Source organism: Callospermophilus lateralis, chromosome 13 (genome assembly GCF_048772815.1).
Source record: "Callospermophilus lateralis isolate mCalLat2 chromosome 13, mCalLat2.hap1, whole genome shotgun sequence".
NCBI classification, from domain to species: Eukaryota; Metazoa; Chordata; class Mammalia; order Rodentia; family Sciuridae; genus Callospermophilus; species Callospermophilus lateralis.
The window spans coordinates 60080676-60097322 of NC_135317.1; the positions used below are offsets into that span (position 1 = coordinate 60080676).

The window sequence follows — 16647 nt, forward strand, 5'->3', positions numbered from 1 at the left end:
CATCATGTTCTATTATAAACACCCACACTATCTTCACTTTTTAAAATCTAATAGCTTTTACTTTTTACAATGAACAGTCCAATGAAGTGTCATTTGTATATCTAACACCTATTTCTTGAGCTGTCTTTGAGTCAATCAGGACTGACTGTAGATGAGTGTTTTTCAAACTTTGAGAATGACCTACAAAAGAAACATATTTTACCTTGTAAAGCATAGACATATATCTGTCATTAAAACAAAAGTTTCACAAAATAATAATCATCCCTCCTACGGGTGGTTTATTTGAATATTTTCTATGTTTTTGTACTTTTCCACTTTACTTCTTAAAATAAAAATTGATTTTATGACTCACAAATGGGTCATGACCCACAGTCTGAAAAATACTGGCTTGGATGAGTACACAGATCCTGCATTCACAGAATTTATACACTACTTGGGAATCTCATATACACATAGTACACAGGTATTTTAGAGGTGGAAAGGCAACAGAAGTCAGTTGGATACTGCATCCCTGGAGGAGGGTGATACACCTGAAAGCCTTTGCCTAAATATTTTTAGACATTTAGGTTCTTATTTGGAACCCAGCATAGTGTTGGTCAGATAGAGTTCTGTTAAAACAGTATAGAAATGAATTTAATCAAATATCTAAATATATCTTCAAGATATATCTACAAAACAATATAGAAATGAATTTAATCAAATATCTAAATATATCTACAAGACAATTTTACCTTTATTCCTAAACCCAACTTAATCTTCTCCAGGAGGAGAATGAAAAGGGGAAAGCAAGTCAGGGGAACAAAGGTCTCCAAAGGTTCTGATGGCTTGGAGAATACATCTCAGCAAGTTACATTACAAGCAGTCTTCATGATTGTGGGTCCTAATATATGATACTCTAAATGATGGATGGAGGCTGGAAGTCAGGAAAGGCTCCCTGGAAGAGGTCTGAAATGAGCTGAGTTCTGAAAGATTAACTGGAATCAGACAGTGGAGAAAAGATGGGAAGGTGGAACCAAAGATTCAGAAGAATAAGCCCGGCATATTTGGGGAACAGTAGTGAAAGGTTCATAAAGAGGATCAATAAGAGATAAAATTTCTCCATAAATATGTACCATCATCATGTGTTAATTAAAAAGAAAAAATAAAGAGTGAGAAAGTCAAAAAGACTAAAGTTGAAATCAATCTGTGGAGAGCAAAACAGAATTTGGATTTTATCTTGCAGGAATACAGTATTACTGAAAGTTTCTGAGTGTGTAGAATGGTATTTCAAAATTATCCATTTGCAAGTGGACCTGAAACCTGGCTCTGAAAAGACCTAGAATTCAGACAAAAAGTTCCCAGTCTGTTTTAGTCTAAAGAAAAATATAAGCACCCATGGACTTGAGAAATTCAGAATTCTAATAAAAACAATCTTGTTATCTAAAAGTAAGAAAAGCGGAATATACATATTGAGTTTAGATACCAACAGAATCCAGTTTCTTCTTCCTTTCGTCTTTCTTCTTTTGCTAATGAAGTGTTAGCCTGGTCTGTAGCTAAGTGATTATATCCTTTATAGGAAAGCTATAGACTATTCAGAATAAATCTACAGACTTTACTCATTCTCAGTGTTGCTAGGGGTCTAAAAAATTACTACAAACCATTCTGCAAAAAGTATATTTTGCTAAAACAATAACAACCTTTTAATAATAAGGCCTTTACAGTTAATATACAGAGATCTCTAAAGGTGTTAACTGTCTAGTAATTCTGGCTTTGCTGGATACAGTGACAGTGCCCTGTGAACCTTGACTAGAACTCAGGTCTGTCTCAGGTGAATATAAATATTGTATGTGAGTCACCTTGCAATTAAAGTTGCCACCTGGAAGCATATTTAAGAGATGAGAACTGCAAAGCTAAATCTCTGTAAGATCCTGCCTTGGTTGTCTTCTCCCTTCTTTCAATCTAAAGGTCGAGAGAGCTCAGGATTCTTTACTAATCTCTCATCAGCATCATTTGAATTATACCTCTAAATTTAAAAAGAACTACTTCCAAAGACCTCCAAATTAAAATTGATATCGTAAATTTTGGGATATAAGATGTATTTCTTCAGTCAGTCTTTTCCACAGGGAAACTACTTTAGAGAGAGATTTTTCAAACTTCTGAGAAATTTTATACAATGTATAACAACATACATGTAAACTGGGGGTCATATAGACCATCTATTCACCAATGATTAAGATTCATCCCTATGTTACTTCATTTCTACATTCCATGTTAGTAAGTCACAGGGCAAAGAAGCCTCACCGGTCACTTGAAAATTTCAAGCTTGGATCTAAATGCATATTTTGGAGGTACCAGCTTGGTCTGTGATACTGCTCCCTGAACTGGGCAGTGACTCAATAAGAGGTAGCTAGAAGGGAGGAGGTGGTGCTTGGGAAAATGCTAAAAAAGAGTGGAGAACTAAAGCAAAGTTCCTTCCCTACTCCATACACTCTCAGCCTTTCTGTGACTTTTTCTGCCATCAGTTATGCTCCTAAAGATTTTTTTTCAACGGTGGAGCAGAGTCTACTTTGCTCAACATCTCAAACCTCCTGGGATGGCCCCGGATAAAGCAACTGTGCGTAGTAGCACTTGACTGTGTAAATTCAAGTTTTTCCATCCTCTTATGAAAAACTTGGTTAATCCTGGTTTCAGTCCTGGATATAATGCATTAAGCCAGTCGGCAGGGGCCTACCACATCCCGGTGCCTGGAAGTTTTTGCTACCAAACCTGGCCATCTGCTCGACTCACACCTTCGACCTGTGACAGTGAAACTGCAGTCCCACCGCACATCTTACATTTCTAGGTCACACTGGTGTACACAAGCACGCACGCACGCGAACTCTGCCATCCTGTGCACGCCCGACCTCGGAGGGCGGCCACGAACTTACTGCTCGCCGAGCCGGCCCCGCCAGGGCGCCGGAGGAGAGGCCCGAGCGGGGCCGGGGCCGAAACCAGCAGCAAGCCGAGGTAGGGGTCGGGGTCGGGTCGGACCCCGGCGACCCGCAGGTATCCCTCTCCTCACCCCCGGGCCTGCCCCCGGCACACGTGCCGGGTGACAGGCCCCCTATAGGTTCCATACCTGCCACCGGAAGTGAGTGAGGAGGGCAGTATAGGCATTTCCTGTGACGCGAGCGCCTGGACTCCATTAGGCAGCAGCTGGGGGAAGAATCAACACACCAGGGAGCAGAGCGGAGCGGACCCGAGGACAGAGGCGGCAGCTGCCTCCACTGCCGCCCGCCGCCGCCGCCGCCACCGTCGGGGCTCAGCCCAGCGGCGGGCCCCGCGCCCCCGCAGCTGCCCCGCGGCGCCCCCCGGCGCGACCCCCGGGCCGCGCACCCTGAGCTGCCTCCGGGAGGGGGGGGGGAAAGGGCCCGGATCCTCCTTCTCCCCCTCCTCCTCCCCTCCACTCACCCCCACCCTCCTGTCCTGACCCCCTACCCGCCTCCCCGGCCCCCCCTCACCCCGACCCTCGCCCCGGCCCCCGTCTCCCCTCCCCCGCCTCGCCCCACCGGCTTCCCACCACGGCCTCTCTCGGCGAGGAAACTCTGGCCTCCGCTTCCTCCTCCTCCGACTCGGACACCGGCGGAGCCTCCCCGCCCCCGCGGAAGAAACCCCGAGCCTCGGCGGCGGAGGGAGCAGGAGAGCCCGGGGCTTCGGCAGGCAGAGCAGGCCTCTCTCCTCCGTCCTCGTCGTCCTCGTCCTCGTCGTCGTCGTCCTCCTCCTCCTCCTCCTCCTCCGTGGTGGTAGTGGTGGGACTCCCCCCGGCTGCTGCCCCTTCCGCCGCCGCCGTCTCCCACCGAAGTAGCGGCCACAGCCTGGTCAGCGGCAGCATCATGCAGGCCAACGGGGCAGGAGGAGGAGGAGGAGGTGGTGGCAGCGGCGGTGGAGGAGGAGGGGGCGGCGGGGGCCAGGGACAGACCCAGGAACTCGCCTGCTTGTCGGCCCAGAACGGAGAGTCGTCCCCCTCGTCGTCGTCGTCCGCGGGGGACCTGGCCCACGCCAATGGGCTCCTGCCTTCCGCCCCCTCCGCCTCCAGCAACAATAGCAACAGCCTGAATGTCAATAACGGGGTTCCCGGCGGGGCGGCCGCCGCAGCCTCCGCCACCGTCGCAGCTGCCTCCGCCACCACCGCCGCCTCCTCTTCCCTGGCCACCCCAGAACTGGGCAGCAGCCTCAAGAAGAAGAAGCGGCTCTCCCAGTCAGATGAGGATGTCATTAGGCTAATAGGACAGCACTTGAATGGCTTAGGGCTCAAGTAAGTATCTCTTACCGGCAGCTGGTGATGGACAGACCGAGGGACTGAGGCCACAGGGGAGGGGGGAGTGGGAGAGGAAGGCTGGAAAGAGCTTGCTCAAAGAGAATGCCGCTGGACACGCAGAGCCCAGTACAGCGGAGGACACGGCCCGACAGGCCCACCCGGGGAGGAGGAGCAGAACTGAAGGGAAATCGGGGAATATCAGTCAGTATGACAAATTGTGAGACTAGCGGGGCAGTTGAAGGGTTGGGGAGCGGTAGTAGCAACCAAATAATGATCCCTCCCCACGCACCTTCAGAGCTTAATTGTCTGTCAATAAAGACAGATGCGGGAGTGTGTCTCTGTATGTGTTGGGGGAGGGGTGGATTAGAGCTGGTGGAAATAATGAACCTTGGAGGATTTGTTTTTCAAGTATATCTCAGAGGCATCTTTGTGGGACACCTCCCCACCCCCAACCATGACAACAACCCAGGCAAACTACCAATCAGGAAATACAATCACCTACAAGTGTTTATGGAAACTGGGGGGCTGGAATAATTTGGAAAGAGGTTGAATAAATCTGATGGGAATAATGAAGTAAGATATTGTGTTGATGTCATTTAAAGGCCCATATGTGTGTGTACAAGAGGCCTAGCACTAGGCTGAAATCCCAGTGTAAAAATCAAGATGATTGCCTCTGAAAAAGGAACATCTGAAGTGGTGAATCATTTGTTTCCAAATACAGTTTGAGGGGCCTTGTGTAACTAACATAGGATGAAGATAGACAAGAGGTTTTACCAAATCCCACCATTCTGTATACACACAAAGAAAAATTAAAGAGGGTGGAAGGTAGGATTGGTGGGAGTGCCCTGAAGCCTAATGGAGGAGCCAGAATCGGAATGATATGAAGGGGAAACCATGCAACAGTTTCCTAGCTTCAAAGCATGGATTAAAATAAACTCTTAGGTTAGCAAATATGTAGTTTTATACTTATGGATTTGTTGGCGAGTGGGAGAAGGACCACACTTTCTGAAAATGATTAAAGTATTTTGATTCTCAGGCAGAGAATCAAAAATAAGGTTGAAAAATAAGTAGAACTGAAGAAAGCATTGCATTGAAACAAAATATATAAGACGGATAAATGGAGTTCTTAGATTTCAAAGTATGTGATAGGAGAAATTACATTTGATAAATCTTTTAAGCTCTCAAAGAGAAATATATTGTAGGAAGATTTCACTTTATTCCCCAAGGAAAAGGATAAGTATGAAAACAGATTTTGTAAATGCTAACAGAACATATTACTGAGACAAGAAGCAAGCTGACAGCAGCAGGAGGAAATAACTCGTGACTGTTTGGAACCTACACCATAGTAAATTTGCTATTTTTAGTATAGAGAGAAAGGAAATGTTTTTTGATGCTGGATTTATTTTAATTTTAGAGATTGACCTAGTAGAATTTCTGTGTGAACATAATATCTGGGTGGAAGACTCTGCCTGACAGGTCATCTATTACCTGTATGGTACTAAAGATTTTATCTTTCAAAATGTAGAACCATCTGTAGTATCTCGCTCCTGGGATTTTGTTGGTTTGTTTTGTTTCATTTATTTGACCAGTTGGTTAGAATGCATTTTTAGAAAGTTTATATACTTCATTAAAATTCTGATACATTACATTAAATAGCAAAAGTAGAAAGAACTTAATTCTGGCTTCAAGATTTTTAACTTTACTAGAAATAAATGTGGGTTGCAGTTTTAAAATCAAGTTTGTTCAACCAAGCACATCAAACCTTTTTTTTTTTTCTCCCCTTCATGGTGAGGTTAGCTTAAAAACTTTGCAACTGTTTTCATAGACATTAGCTTATTTGGAAGAGTAAAACCCTGAAGTTGGTCAGGTCTTTTTTACACTGTATCTCTCCTGCAGCCAGACTGTTGATCTCCTCATGCAAGAGTCAGGATGTCGTTTAGAACATCCTTCTGCTACCAAATTCCGAAATCATGTCATGGAAGGAGACTGGGATAAGGTAAAGTAGGGCATATAGAGCTGTGTGACTGCTGCTAAAATTACATATTTGATGTGCATTTTATGACATTTCTGTTTTTCTTTTATACCAATTTTTGCAGGCAGAAAATGACCTGAATGAACTAAAGCCTTTAGTGCATTCTCCTCATGCTATTGTGGTAAGAGGCGCACTTGAAATCTCTCAAACGTTGTTGGGAATAATTGTGGTAAATACACTTTTGTTCTTAGTTTCACATTTATGCTTATTTTAGTAGGTTATTGATAACTGTAGGCATCTGCCTCTTATAAAAGATAAGACTTGAAAGTAATTAAATTTCATATAATTAAATTTGTAAATAGGATGAGTTGACTATGATGTTTTAAGTATGAATAAATGTGTCATTTGAACCTAGTTTATTAGTTAAGGTTTACAAAAATTATATTGAAAGACCTTCATGCTTTCAATGCTATTAGTAGGAATTTTACATTTATAGAGTTAAGGATAAAGTATATGGTTATAAATACTCAAAATATTGAATGTGCTGGTTAAAGAGAAAATGTGTTTGGGAGTGTATATATCCATACAGCCTTATAAAAGCTGGTACTGTCTTTTTTTTTTTTTTTTTTTTTTTTTAATTTTTGGGAATTATAGTTAATTTAAATCAACACCATTGGTGTACTCACCATATTCTGTCCCTCCATTCTGAGTGATGTGAATTGACAGTGTCAAAGTTTATATAATATGTATCACTCTGGGAGAGGGTTTGTATGCAGATTTGACCATTGGGCCTTGCTTACTGGCCTTATTTCCCTGACAAGATCAATTTAGTAGTTTAACCTGTTCGCCTCTTCCATAAATTTTAACAAATCTTTTATACTAATGGGCTTTAATTCTTCAGTGGATGTTGGTGAGAGAGAGGAGGGAAGAAGTTTTTTCTAAGTACTGGTGATTGGAAACCCTGAAGAATCAGCTGCTAGCTGGTGGCTGCTGGCTTTTTAACTTCTAGCTGATTCATTTGTTGTCAAAAGCAGTTTCCTGTCCGGTGGGGGAGGGAAATAAGGGGAATAGGAAGTGAAGTAGGGAAACCAGCTGTTTGTTAAATATTAGTAAATGACTGTTAACATTTGGGTGTTTTTTTTTTTTTTTTTAATTGGGTCAAACATTAACCTTTTTCTATAAACTTAATAGAACCTTATGGGTTGTTTTTTGTTGTTGTTGTTGTTGTTTTCCTTTTTCAAAAACCTTATTACAAAAGAGTTTTCAAATTCTTAATATCATTCTTTACAATAATATGATCCTAGAGAATAGGCTTCAGGTGAATTAAAGATGCAAACACATATGAACAAACATGGATTCATTTAAATTGATCAAGTACATTCTATTCTTGCAAAATACCCAAAGATTAAAAAATTTAAACCACCTATCAAGTCAGATGATTGATAACTTAGGGAATAATCAATTCTGCAATAATATTTAAAAATAGAAGTTAAAATAGTTAAATATCTATATTCAAAAGGATTACAGTTTTTTTAGTAATCAAATTAGTTTTCCCAACCAGTGTTTTTGTGACCTAAAACTTAATGATATTTTAATTGAGCAGTTTTTCATACATTTTTGGTTCTAACTGAATAAGCTAAACTCAAACCAGTAAAAGGGCCAAAATAAGATTTGGGGTTCCCTTCCCATTGGGCAAGTTAGCACTACTTACTTGATGATCCATAAAGAACTTGCCTGTGGACTGTTTTAAAAATAAGTGTATATGATTTCTTAGAGGTTGTTTTCCTTACCCAAATTATACTTGTAATTTAGTAGTTAAAATTTTAGTGGACTCACTTCCTGTTTTTTTTTTTTTATTTGTTTATAGTAATTTGAGACTTCTATATTGGATTTAGACTATGACTCTCATTAGAAACCTTCATTAGAAGCAACATGTAAACTGAGGAAAGATAGTTGTAGATAATAAGGAGGAATCCTTTCTTTTTACAGCCTGTTCAGTCTGTAGAACATTCTAGGATCTAATAAAAGATGAAGATTAAATCTCTGGCTGAGCCTCACACCATCAAACTGTTTAGGTATTTATACAAAGAAAGGGGTTCCAACTTTTATCTCACTTTCGGCATTGATGAATCAATTGCTTTTAAAAATTCAATTCAGCAGTTTTTGAAGTTGCTCTTCACCCTTCTAATTGTATTCACACTTACTCCTCTCCCCCACCTATCTCCAGAAGATAATCTAATGTAAGCTTAAATTTGTAATAATACCTTAGAAGATAACTATTTGGATTTTTTAATATAATTATTTTAATTGTATACTCAGACACATTTGATGACAGTCTAGACTAAGTTTGCACTTTATTTTTTAAACCTGAATGTTTTTATTGACCCAGACTATTCACCTCATCCTCATTTTTAAATGGTTTTCAGTCATGTGATATACTAGGAATAGCAGAGTTGCTCTGGATTTTCTGGAAGCTGATGTTATGAATCAAGTTTTTAGTTTGGATTCAAATATGCATAGCCATGTCTGAGGAATTTGAATGGATATTTGAGACCAATAACAGAAAATTTCTGTGTGTTTAAAAAGGTTTATTTTTTAAATTTTTTTAATATAACAGGAATATGCCTAACAAAAATGTTTAAATGTTGTCGTACAAAAATTAACTAGTATAATTTAAAGTCAAAAAAGAGGAGTTTTAAGAGCCATGACTTAAATATAATTCATTTCTCATTTCCTCAGAGTCATGATTTAATTGATATAACTTGCTTAGAACTTTATCCCAGAATTAGGACCATTACAAAGTTAGGAACCTGCCCTCCATAACTTGACTTTCTGTATATCATTTCCTGAGCTTTTCTTCCACATTAAAATTCATTCTGAGGGGCTGGGGATGTGGCTCAAGCGGTAGCGCAATAGCCTGGCATGCGTGCGGCCCGGGTTCGATCCTCAGCACCACGTACAAAGAAAGATGTTGTGTCCACCGAGAACTAAAAAATAAATATAGAAAAAAAAAATTCATTCTGACAATAGGAGAGAAAAGAATGAAGAGTCCAAGCGTGGGGTATGAAATGTGTGAGGCAACAGCAGATTTTGCAATATGAAGCTGTCAGTCTATAATCCTAGTCATTTATCAATCTCTAGATTTTATTAGATGTTAAGAGAAGGAAATATTGCCATGCCCAAAGGTGTTAAAAAATCATTTAAGAACAGAAATAATCTCTTAGAGGTCTAATTTGAAGTTGGAAAAGATATAAAAAAAACTTATTTAACCCTCTTTTTCTCATTTGTTCTTTTATTCTTCAAGAAGCTAGTGATCTTAAAAATAAAGTTTATAAGTTAATAGGGTCCTGTCTCCATCTAAGCAAGCTTTTATTTTACCTCATTTTAATTAAGTAAATAATTAATATTATTTGTGAACTAAAAGGTCTTTACTTTCTTGTTTTTAAAATTTTTGTTGTAGATGGACACAATATCTTTATTTTATTTATTTTTGTGTGGTGCTGAGGAGTGAACCCAGTGCCTCACAAATGCCAGCTCTACCACTGAGCCACAACTTCAGCTCCCTTATTTTCTTGATTATACTTATATTTTTATGCTTTAAGTTTGAGGAGATAAAATACAGATTTGCTCCCCATGCTTATCATGTATCAAATACTGAAGTTGAACTGATTTTTAAGAGAAAAATCATTTTCTCTTTCAATCAGATCTCCAGCTATATTTTGCTAGCAACATGTCAATTGCATAGTACCAAAATCTGATGTCTATTTGAGGGTATTCTGTATCTAATCTGGAAAAATGACTCAGAGAGAAATGCTCTTGCACTACTACTTTTATAGCATTCCCTGTACATACAGAAATAGGTGTTTATATCAGCTTCTGTCAAAGTTTTAATCTGCCATTTGCTTCTCTTCTGCCCTATAGAATGAAAATAACATGTTCAGTCAAGCTCTTAGTGGGAAAATAAGGGGGAAATAGCATTTGGAGTACTTCCCCTACACACATTGGAATGAGGGAAGGATTTGTCCTGAATTAAAAGAAAGAAAGAAGTCCCCTCAAATTCTCAGTTACTAAGAAAATTTAGTGAAGAAATTCAATCATATGCTGGCCAGTTCCACATGACATTTGAATGAAAAAAATTTTGCAAATAGATATGATTCTCATGTTTAAATCAGAAATACACTAAACTTTTGACATTGTATAGATATATGGAAATATATGAGCTCTTCATTTATAAACAGTTGAATTTTTTTTCCAGAAGATAAAATAGTGAGAATATCCACAATAACTTCAAATATAAAATCCATTTTTATTGTGTTTTGTTTTTGTTTTTTGTCTAGTTTTTTGTTTTTCCTCACCTGATGAACTTGAGTATTTTTTGTTTAACATATAAAGGTTAACTTCAGAGTACATGTACAGCATCATACTTTTCAAGGCACCTTGGTAATTAGTCAGATTCATTAATCTATCTTTATGTGTAAAATTTTATGTGTAATTTTCCTGGGGCTATAGGATCTTGTCTCAGTTTGAAATTTTTTCTGTACTTTAACTAAAGATGTAAGGTTAGATCATTATCAAACATAAGCAACTTGTCTTATGAAGGATGTATTTAAATGTTTACCTAACATATATAAAAGGTTTTATTTTTGTTTGCTTTCTCTAAAACAATTTTATAAGCTTATAGTTTATGCCTTTAAATACTTTTTAATAGAAAATCTTATAAAACCAATTTATTGTACTCTTAATTCTGTAAATATATGGTAATTTCTCTATACTATTTTGTGACAGCATTTTTTTAAAAAATGAGTTTGAAGTAAACATCTTAAGAAAAAAACTCTAACTTAGGTTTTTATTTTAAATGGACTTAAGATCTTTAGAACTATACCCTTTGGAGTCTCTAAACAATGAACATTGTCTACCTTCTGACTTTTCTACTTAAATTGATTGGCTTGCTCAAGTATCACAAGTAACAAATATGATGAAAGGGTCCCTCCTAGCAGTAGTCCCTAATTATGAAGTTTAAAAGAAGTTTTAATGTAGAATTCACAGATATGATATTCACAAATATCTCTCCTCTCTAGTTAAAAGCTGCTAAAATTGTGATAATAACCACTTTCAAGTAAAACATTAAATGACAAAATAACATTAAAAGAATTAAAACAAAAAAAAAATAGCTGGGCATGGTGGTACATGACTGTAATCTCAGTGACTTGGAAGACTTGAGTGTAGGAGGATTGCAAGTTCGAGACCAGCCTCAGCAACTTAGGGAGGCCCTAACTAACTTAGCAAGAACCTGTCTAAAAATAAAAAGGGTTAGGGGTGTAACTCAGTGTGGTAAATCCCCACTGGGTTCAATCACAAGTAAACAACCCCCACCCCCCCAAAAAATGACATGATTGGTTCCGGGGGGAGGGTGTTAAAACTAAAACACATTTCAGAAAAAAACTAAATGTGAAAGTGCCTCACAGCAAGCTAAAAAAAAAAAAAAGTGATTTAGCCTTTTGGAAGAAAAGAGCTGATAATAATTGTACTTTGATCAGTGATCAGATTGTTACAAATACACAAATATAAATATTGAACATTTTTAAAAACCTTTAAGTTCAAGGTAGGCATCCTTTTATAGCTGCCTACAAAGAGAGTGAGAATAAGCTTTTGTACTTGCCTGCTTTAGTCATAGGAAGTTCAGTATTTCATATATCAACCTGTAGTTCATTTGTTAGATATTGTTTCTTACTTTCTGAACTGCTTAATTCATCTTTTACATTGTTTTGGGTCTTTTGTTGTTGTTGTGTTAATAATTTTTGTTTTTGTGGTATGAGGAATCAAACTGAGGGCTTCAGGCATACTAGGCAAGTGCTCTACACTAAGCTACACCTTTAGCTTACCATGTCATGGCTTTTAAATCATTCTTCTGTTAATTGGTTTCTCTCCAGTGTTTTCGAAACTTGTTGCATAAAACCCTTCAGTACCTTATTATAAAAGTCAGACATTTTTAAAAAGCAAATTTGGAATTCTTGGAATAGTTAAAAATAAATTAATACAAGAAATAAAATTCTGGAGGAACATGTAGGGCAGAATTCATTTTTTTCCTGTGTTGATGAAGCCTTGATCACTAATGGTCTTGTCTGGTTTAAGAGTCAAGGCAATTTTCCTAAGATGTAAAATTGAGCAAAATCAGATTTAATCTACTATGACTCTATTAAGCCACATATTTTGAGTCATCTTGAAACTTTATAAAAATACTTTTAAAGGGCATAGTAGAATGGTTTCTACTGTTCTGTTTAGGCACAAACATTTTCTGAAACTTCCATCAACTTTTTTCCCCTGACTGCTGCTTTCTGTCATGTCAGAGGATGAAGTTTTTGCTGCTGCAGCAGAAGTACCTGGAATACCTGGAGGATGGCAAGGTCCTGGAGGCACTTCAAGTTCTACGCTGTGAATTGACGCCACTGAAATACAATACAGAACGCATTCATGTTCTTAGTGGGTAAGGAAGCTGAGTTTAAGACTCCAGGTTGATTAAGAGGCTATTTTTACAAAAGTTACCATTGGCCAAAGTACTAACATTTTTTCATGTGAACATCTGGAAATTCGGTGGATAAATTCATTGATGTGTGTACAACCTATTTTTATCATCCTAGAAAGGAAGATATATAAATGGGTGAAAGAATAAAAGAAATAAGTAATGCCTGTGAAATGCTATTTCAAAATTTTTACAAACTCTGTGGCTTGGATCACAGTAAACAATGAAGTGCATACAACATTTTTTGGTATTGAACCCAGGATCATCCTACCTCTGAGCTACATCCCCAGCCCTTTTTTTTACTTTTTATTTTGAGACAGGGTCTTGCTGAGTTGCTGAGGCTGGCTTTGAACTTGCAATCCTCCAGCCTCAGCCTCCTAAGCCTCTAGTATTACAGGTGTATACCACCATGCCTGGATAATCCTTTAAGTGTTAGAATACCCAAAGTCTTGGTTCTGGGTCCCTCTTCTTTTCTTGTTCTATAAACTTAGAAAAAGTAATCTTTCTATAATATGCTTTCATGTACCATCTAAAAGCTAACAGCTCTTAAATATAACCTGTCATCTGAACTCTTAATAGCCTACTTAATAGTCTCCACTTGGATTTTAATATGTATCTCAAAGTTATATATTCAAAACAGAATTCTTGATTGCAGTTTTACTTTCCACCCATGCCCCTACAGACCTAGTTCATGTTGCCTCTAGTAAATGGAAGATCCAGTTGCTCAAACAAAAAACTTAAACCTTATCTTTGCTTTTTCTTTGTCTCTTAACTTTGACACATATGGCCTAACTTCAAAAACATTCCAAATATGTCCATTTCTCTTCAGCTACACAATTTCTATCCTGGTTAATCCTTAAGATTCAAGTCTCCTAAAATATTATAGTAACTTCCTACCTTATTGAATTCCTTAAGCCCTTAACCATGCATATTTCACATAGCAGCCAGAAAAATACATAATAAAACATAAATTAAGCCATTTCGCTCCCTTGGTTAAAACCTTCTCCTAGCTTTCTGGAACATTTAAAATAAAACCCAGAATCTCTATTTAAGCACACAAAATCCACACCCCCATCCTTTCTTGCTTTTTCTTTATTCATTACTTTCTAGTGACACTAATTATTTTCCTTAACTTGCCAAACCTTAAGTCATTTGCACAGCCTGTCCCTCTGTCTTAAATGCATTTCCCCTAAGCTTTGGCTACTAGTTCCTCAGGTCCCAGCCCAAATGTCCTCTCTTACAACTGTCCACTGTTGTTTGTTGTTGTTTTGCAATACTAGGGATTGAACCCAGGGGCATTCTATCACTGAGCTGTACCTCTAGCTCTTTGTATATACATATATATATATTTTATATATACATATATATATATTTTTAAGTTGATAGACCTTTATTCATTTATTTATTTATATGTGATGCTAAGAATTGAACCCAAAGCCTCATGCATGCCAGGCAAGTGTGCTACTACTGAGCCACAGCTCCAGCCCCAACCCTTTGTATTTTTTGAGACATGGTCTTGCTGAGTTGCTGAGTCTGCCCTCCAGTTTGTGATCCTCCTGCCTCATTTGCCCAATTAGCTGGGATTATAGACATGTGCCACCATGCCTGGTTTGAAATATTTTTCTTTATAGCATATTTCACTATACCGTCTGGCCCCAGCATCTAGAGAATATCTAATACATAACAAATTTTTAGACCAAAAAATGGGCCAAGGAAGCAGATCGTTATTTTACAAATAAGAAAGCCAAGTCTTAAAGAAGTATCAGCCCAAAATAAATCCAATAAATCAAAGAGCCAATTCTCAAAACCTGGTTTGACTTATTCCAAAGTCATAAGTAAAGAAACAATAAAATTCTGCTAGATATTTTGGTATTGTGGTTGACAAATTATTTTGTTCTGATTATCTTTTTTATAAGGTATCTGATATCTTTGTCACCTAAATATCATTCACATGATGGATTTATTTTGTCTGCTCTGATAACAGAATTTATAATTTAGTATTTAGCTTTTATTCTAAAGTAGACTTCAGTGTCAAGTTTATTCCCTGAATTTTTGACCAAGGGATGACAAGATGTGGAGCTGGGATCAGAATTCTTGATTTCTTTCTGTCTTTTCATTTATACTGTGTGACTTTACATAAACAGACATTCATTTAAAACCTCAGGTTTAATTTATGTTTTCCAAAGGGCACAGAAGCAACCACAGGTCACTTTTGCAAAGTTTAAAAAGTTAGTGATTTCCCCATGCAATTTTTTTTAATGTTACTTATTTTTTTATACCTTTAAAAAAATTATATGTGTGTGTGTGTGTGTGTGTATAAATATATATATATGTATGTAATTTTTTTTTAAAATGTGCTGATGATTGAACCCAATGCCTCTCACATGCTAGGTAAGCACTGAGCTACAACCCCAGCCAGCTCCCACCCCACCCCACCCCCACCCCCACCCCATCCAATTACTGATAGTGGATAGTGAATTAGCCCAGAAAGTTATTTTAGAAACAAAATTTTCACTTATAAAACTTCTGATTGGGTGTTTTGTTTTGGGCTTTTTTTTTTTTTTTCTTTGTACAATTATTCGCACTTTTTTTTGTTTTGTTTAAAGTAAGATCTTTTCATCATCTGAGTCACTATCTATATACTATCTAGCAAGAGAACAGATAATTCTGTTGGGTAAGAAACCATTAAATTATTTGTACTCTTAAGTGAGATAAGTGTTTTGCAGTTGAGAAGGGGGCACGCCTGGCATCACGTCTCGTGTTTGTAATCCCAGTTACTCAAGAGGCTAAGGCAAGAAGGTCACAAATTCTAGGCCAGCCTTGACAATTTAGCAAGACCCTGTCTCAAAATAAAAATTTAGAAGAGCTGGGATGTAGTTGAGTGGTAGAACATCCCTGGGTTCAATTTCCATTATCAGGGTGGGGGAGGAATACAGAAAGTAAAGGAAGTGACAATGCTCATGTTAACTGAGAGGTTTCTGATACCTATCATTTATTGAGCTTTGCCCATACAGCAGGTAGTAGAGCAAGTATTTCATATACTTCATCTTAATCCTAACAGCCCTGTTGAATAACCTTTTTATAAGTCAGATTTGTTTGGCAGAATACCAGACAAAACAGCAAGAGAGTTAGTTGCCAGGTCTAATTTCCATGTTTGAATCAAGTGCCTTCACTGCTTTTATTCTTAAATTCCAATCTTAGAAGAGCCAGAACCAAGTTAGAGCCACACAATAGGGGACTCTTATGTATTCTCCAGAATCCATGAACTTCAGTGGTTATGCCACTTTGTACATAGAGTGAGTCAAAAAATCCCAGATTTTGTGCTCTAGGATTTCAGTGCCTTTCACAGGATGACAAGGATGTTATCTATACCATTTCTTAAGTGATTATTTGTTATAAACTCTTGAAGGTATGTTGTTTTTTGTTTAATTAGTGTAAATATCATTTAAGGGGTTTTTTTGTTGTAGTTAATGTTTTGTTTTGGTTTATTGTTCAGAAGCCATGAAGTTAGCAGTGGTTAAAAGTAAGGCCTGCCATGAGAATGCCTAGGTTTCTACATTACAGTTTGTCTCTTTACCCAACCTCCCCCCCGGCTAGTTTTGTACCTAGATTACTTCATTTATAGAAGTAGAATAATAATGGTGCTTATTTCATACAGGATTGTTTTGAACATTCAGTGAAACATGTCGAGGGCTCAGAATAGAGCCTGGCACACAATAAGAGCTACATATACATAATTTATAAGAGTAAAATCTAATGGATAACAGTAGTATTGTATATTTAGCTGTAATTATTGCATTATATTTTAGTAATTATATATAGATTCCAGGTTATATGAATGAGTTGGGTCCACTGTAGAAATTCATTCTTGATATGTAT

General features: G+C 37.9%; 1 protein-coding gene and 1 long non-coding RNA gene across 7 annotated transcripts in view; one reads left to right on the forward strand and one right to left on the reverse strand.

Annotated features, from left to right (window-relative positions):
* Positions 1-3271, reverse strand: part of LOC143379192 (uncharacterized) — a 134623-nt gene extending 131352 nt beyond the window's left edge. For 2 of the 5 annotated variants that reach the window (XR_013088438.1, XR_013088436.1), the window contains exon 1: positions 3098-3271. This is a non-coding gene — a long non-coding RNA (uncharacterized LOC143379192). The other 3 variants (XR_013088437.1, XR_013088434.1, XR_013088435.1) reach the window with 2 other exon arrangements.
* Positions 3272-3374: 103 nt separating this feature from the next.
* The window catches only part of Wdr26 (WD repeat domain 26), a 42380-nt gene continuing 29107 nt past the window's right edge, over positions 3375-16647 (forward strand). The window contains exons 1-4 of one of the 2 annotated variants that reach the window (XM_076831623.1): positions 3375-4273; positions 6173-6272; positions 6373-6477; positions 12596-12732. In XM_076831623.1, the coding sequence (XP_076687738.1) occupies positions 3852-4273; positions 6173-6272; positions 6373-6477; positions 12596-12732 (764 nt within the window). In that variant the 5' untranslated portion in view covers positions 3375-3851. The remainder of the gene's footprint in view (positions 4274-6172; positions 6273-6372; positions 6478-12595; positions 12733-16647) is intronic. The other variant, XM_076831622.1, reaches the window with a different exon arrangement.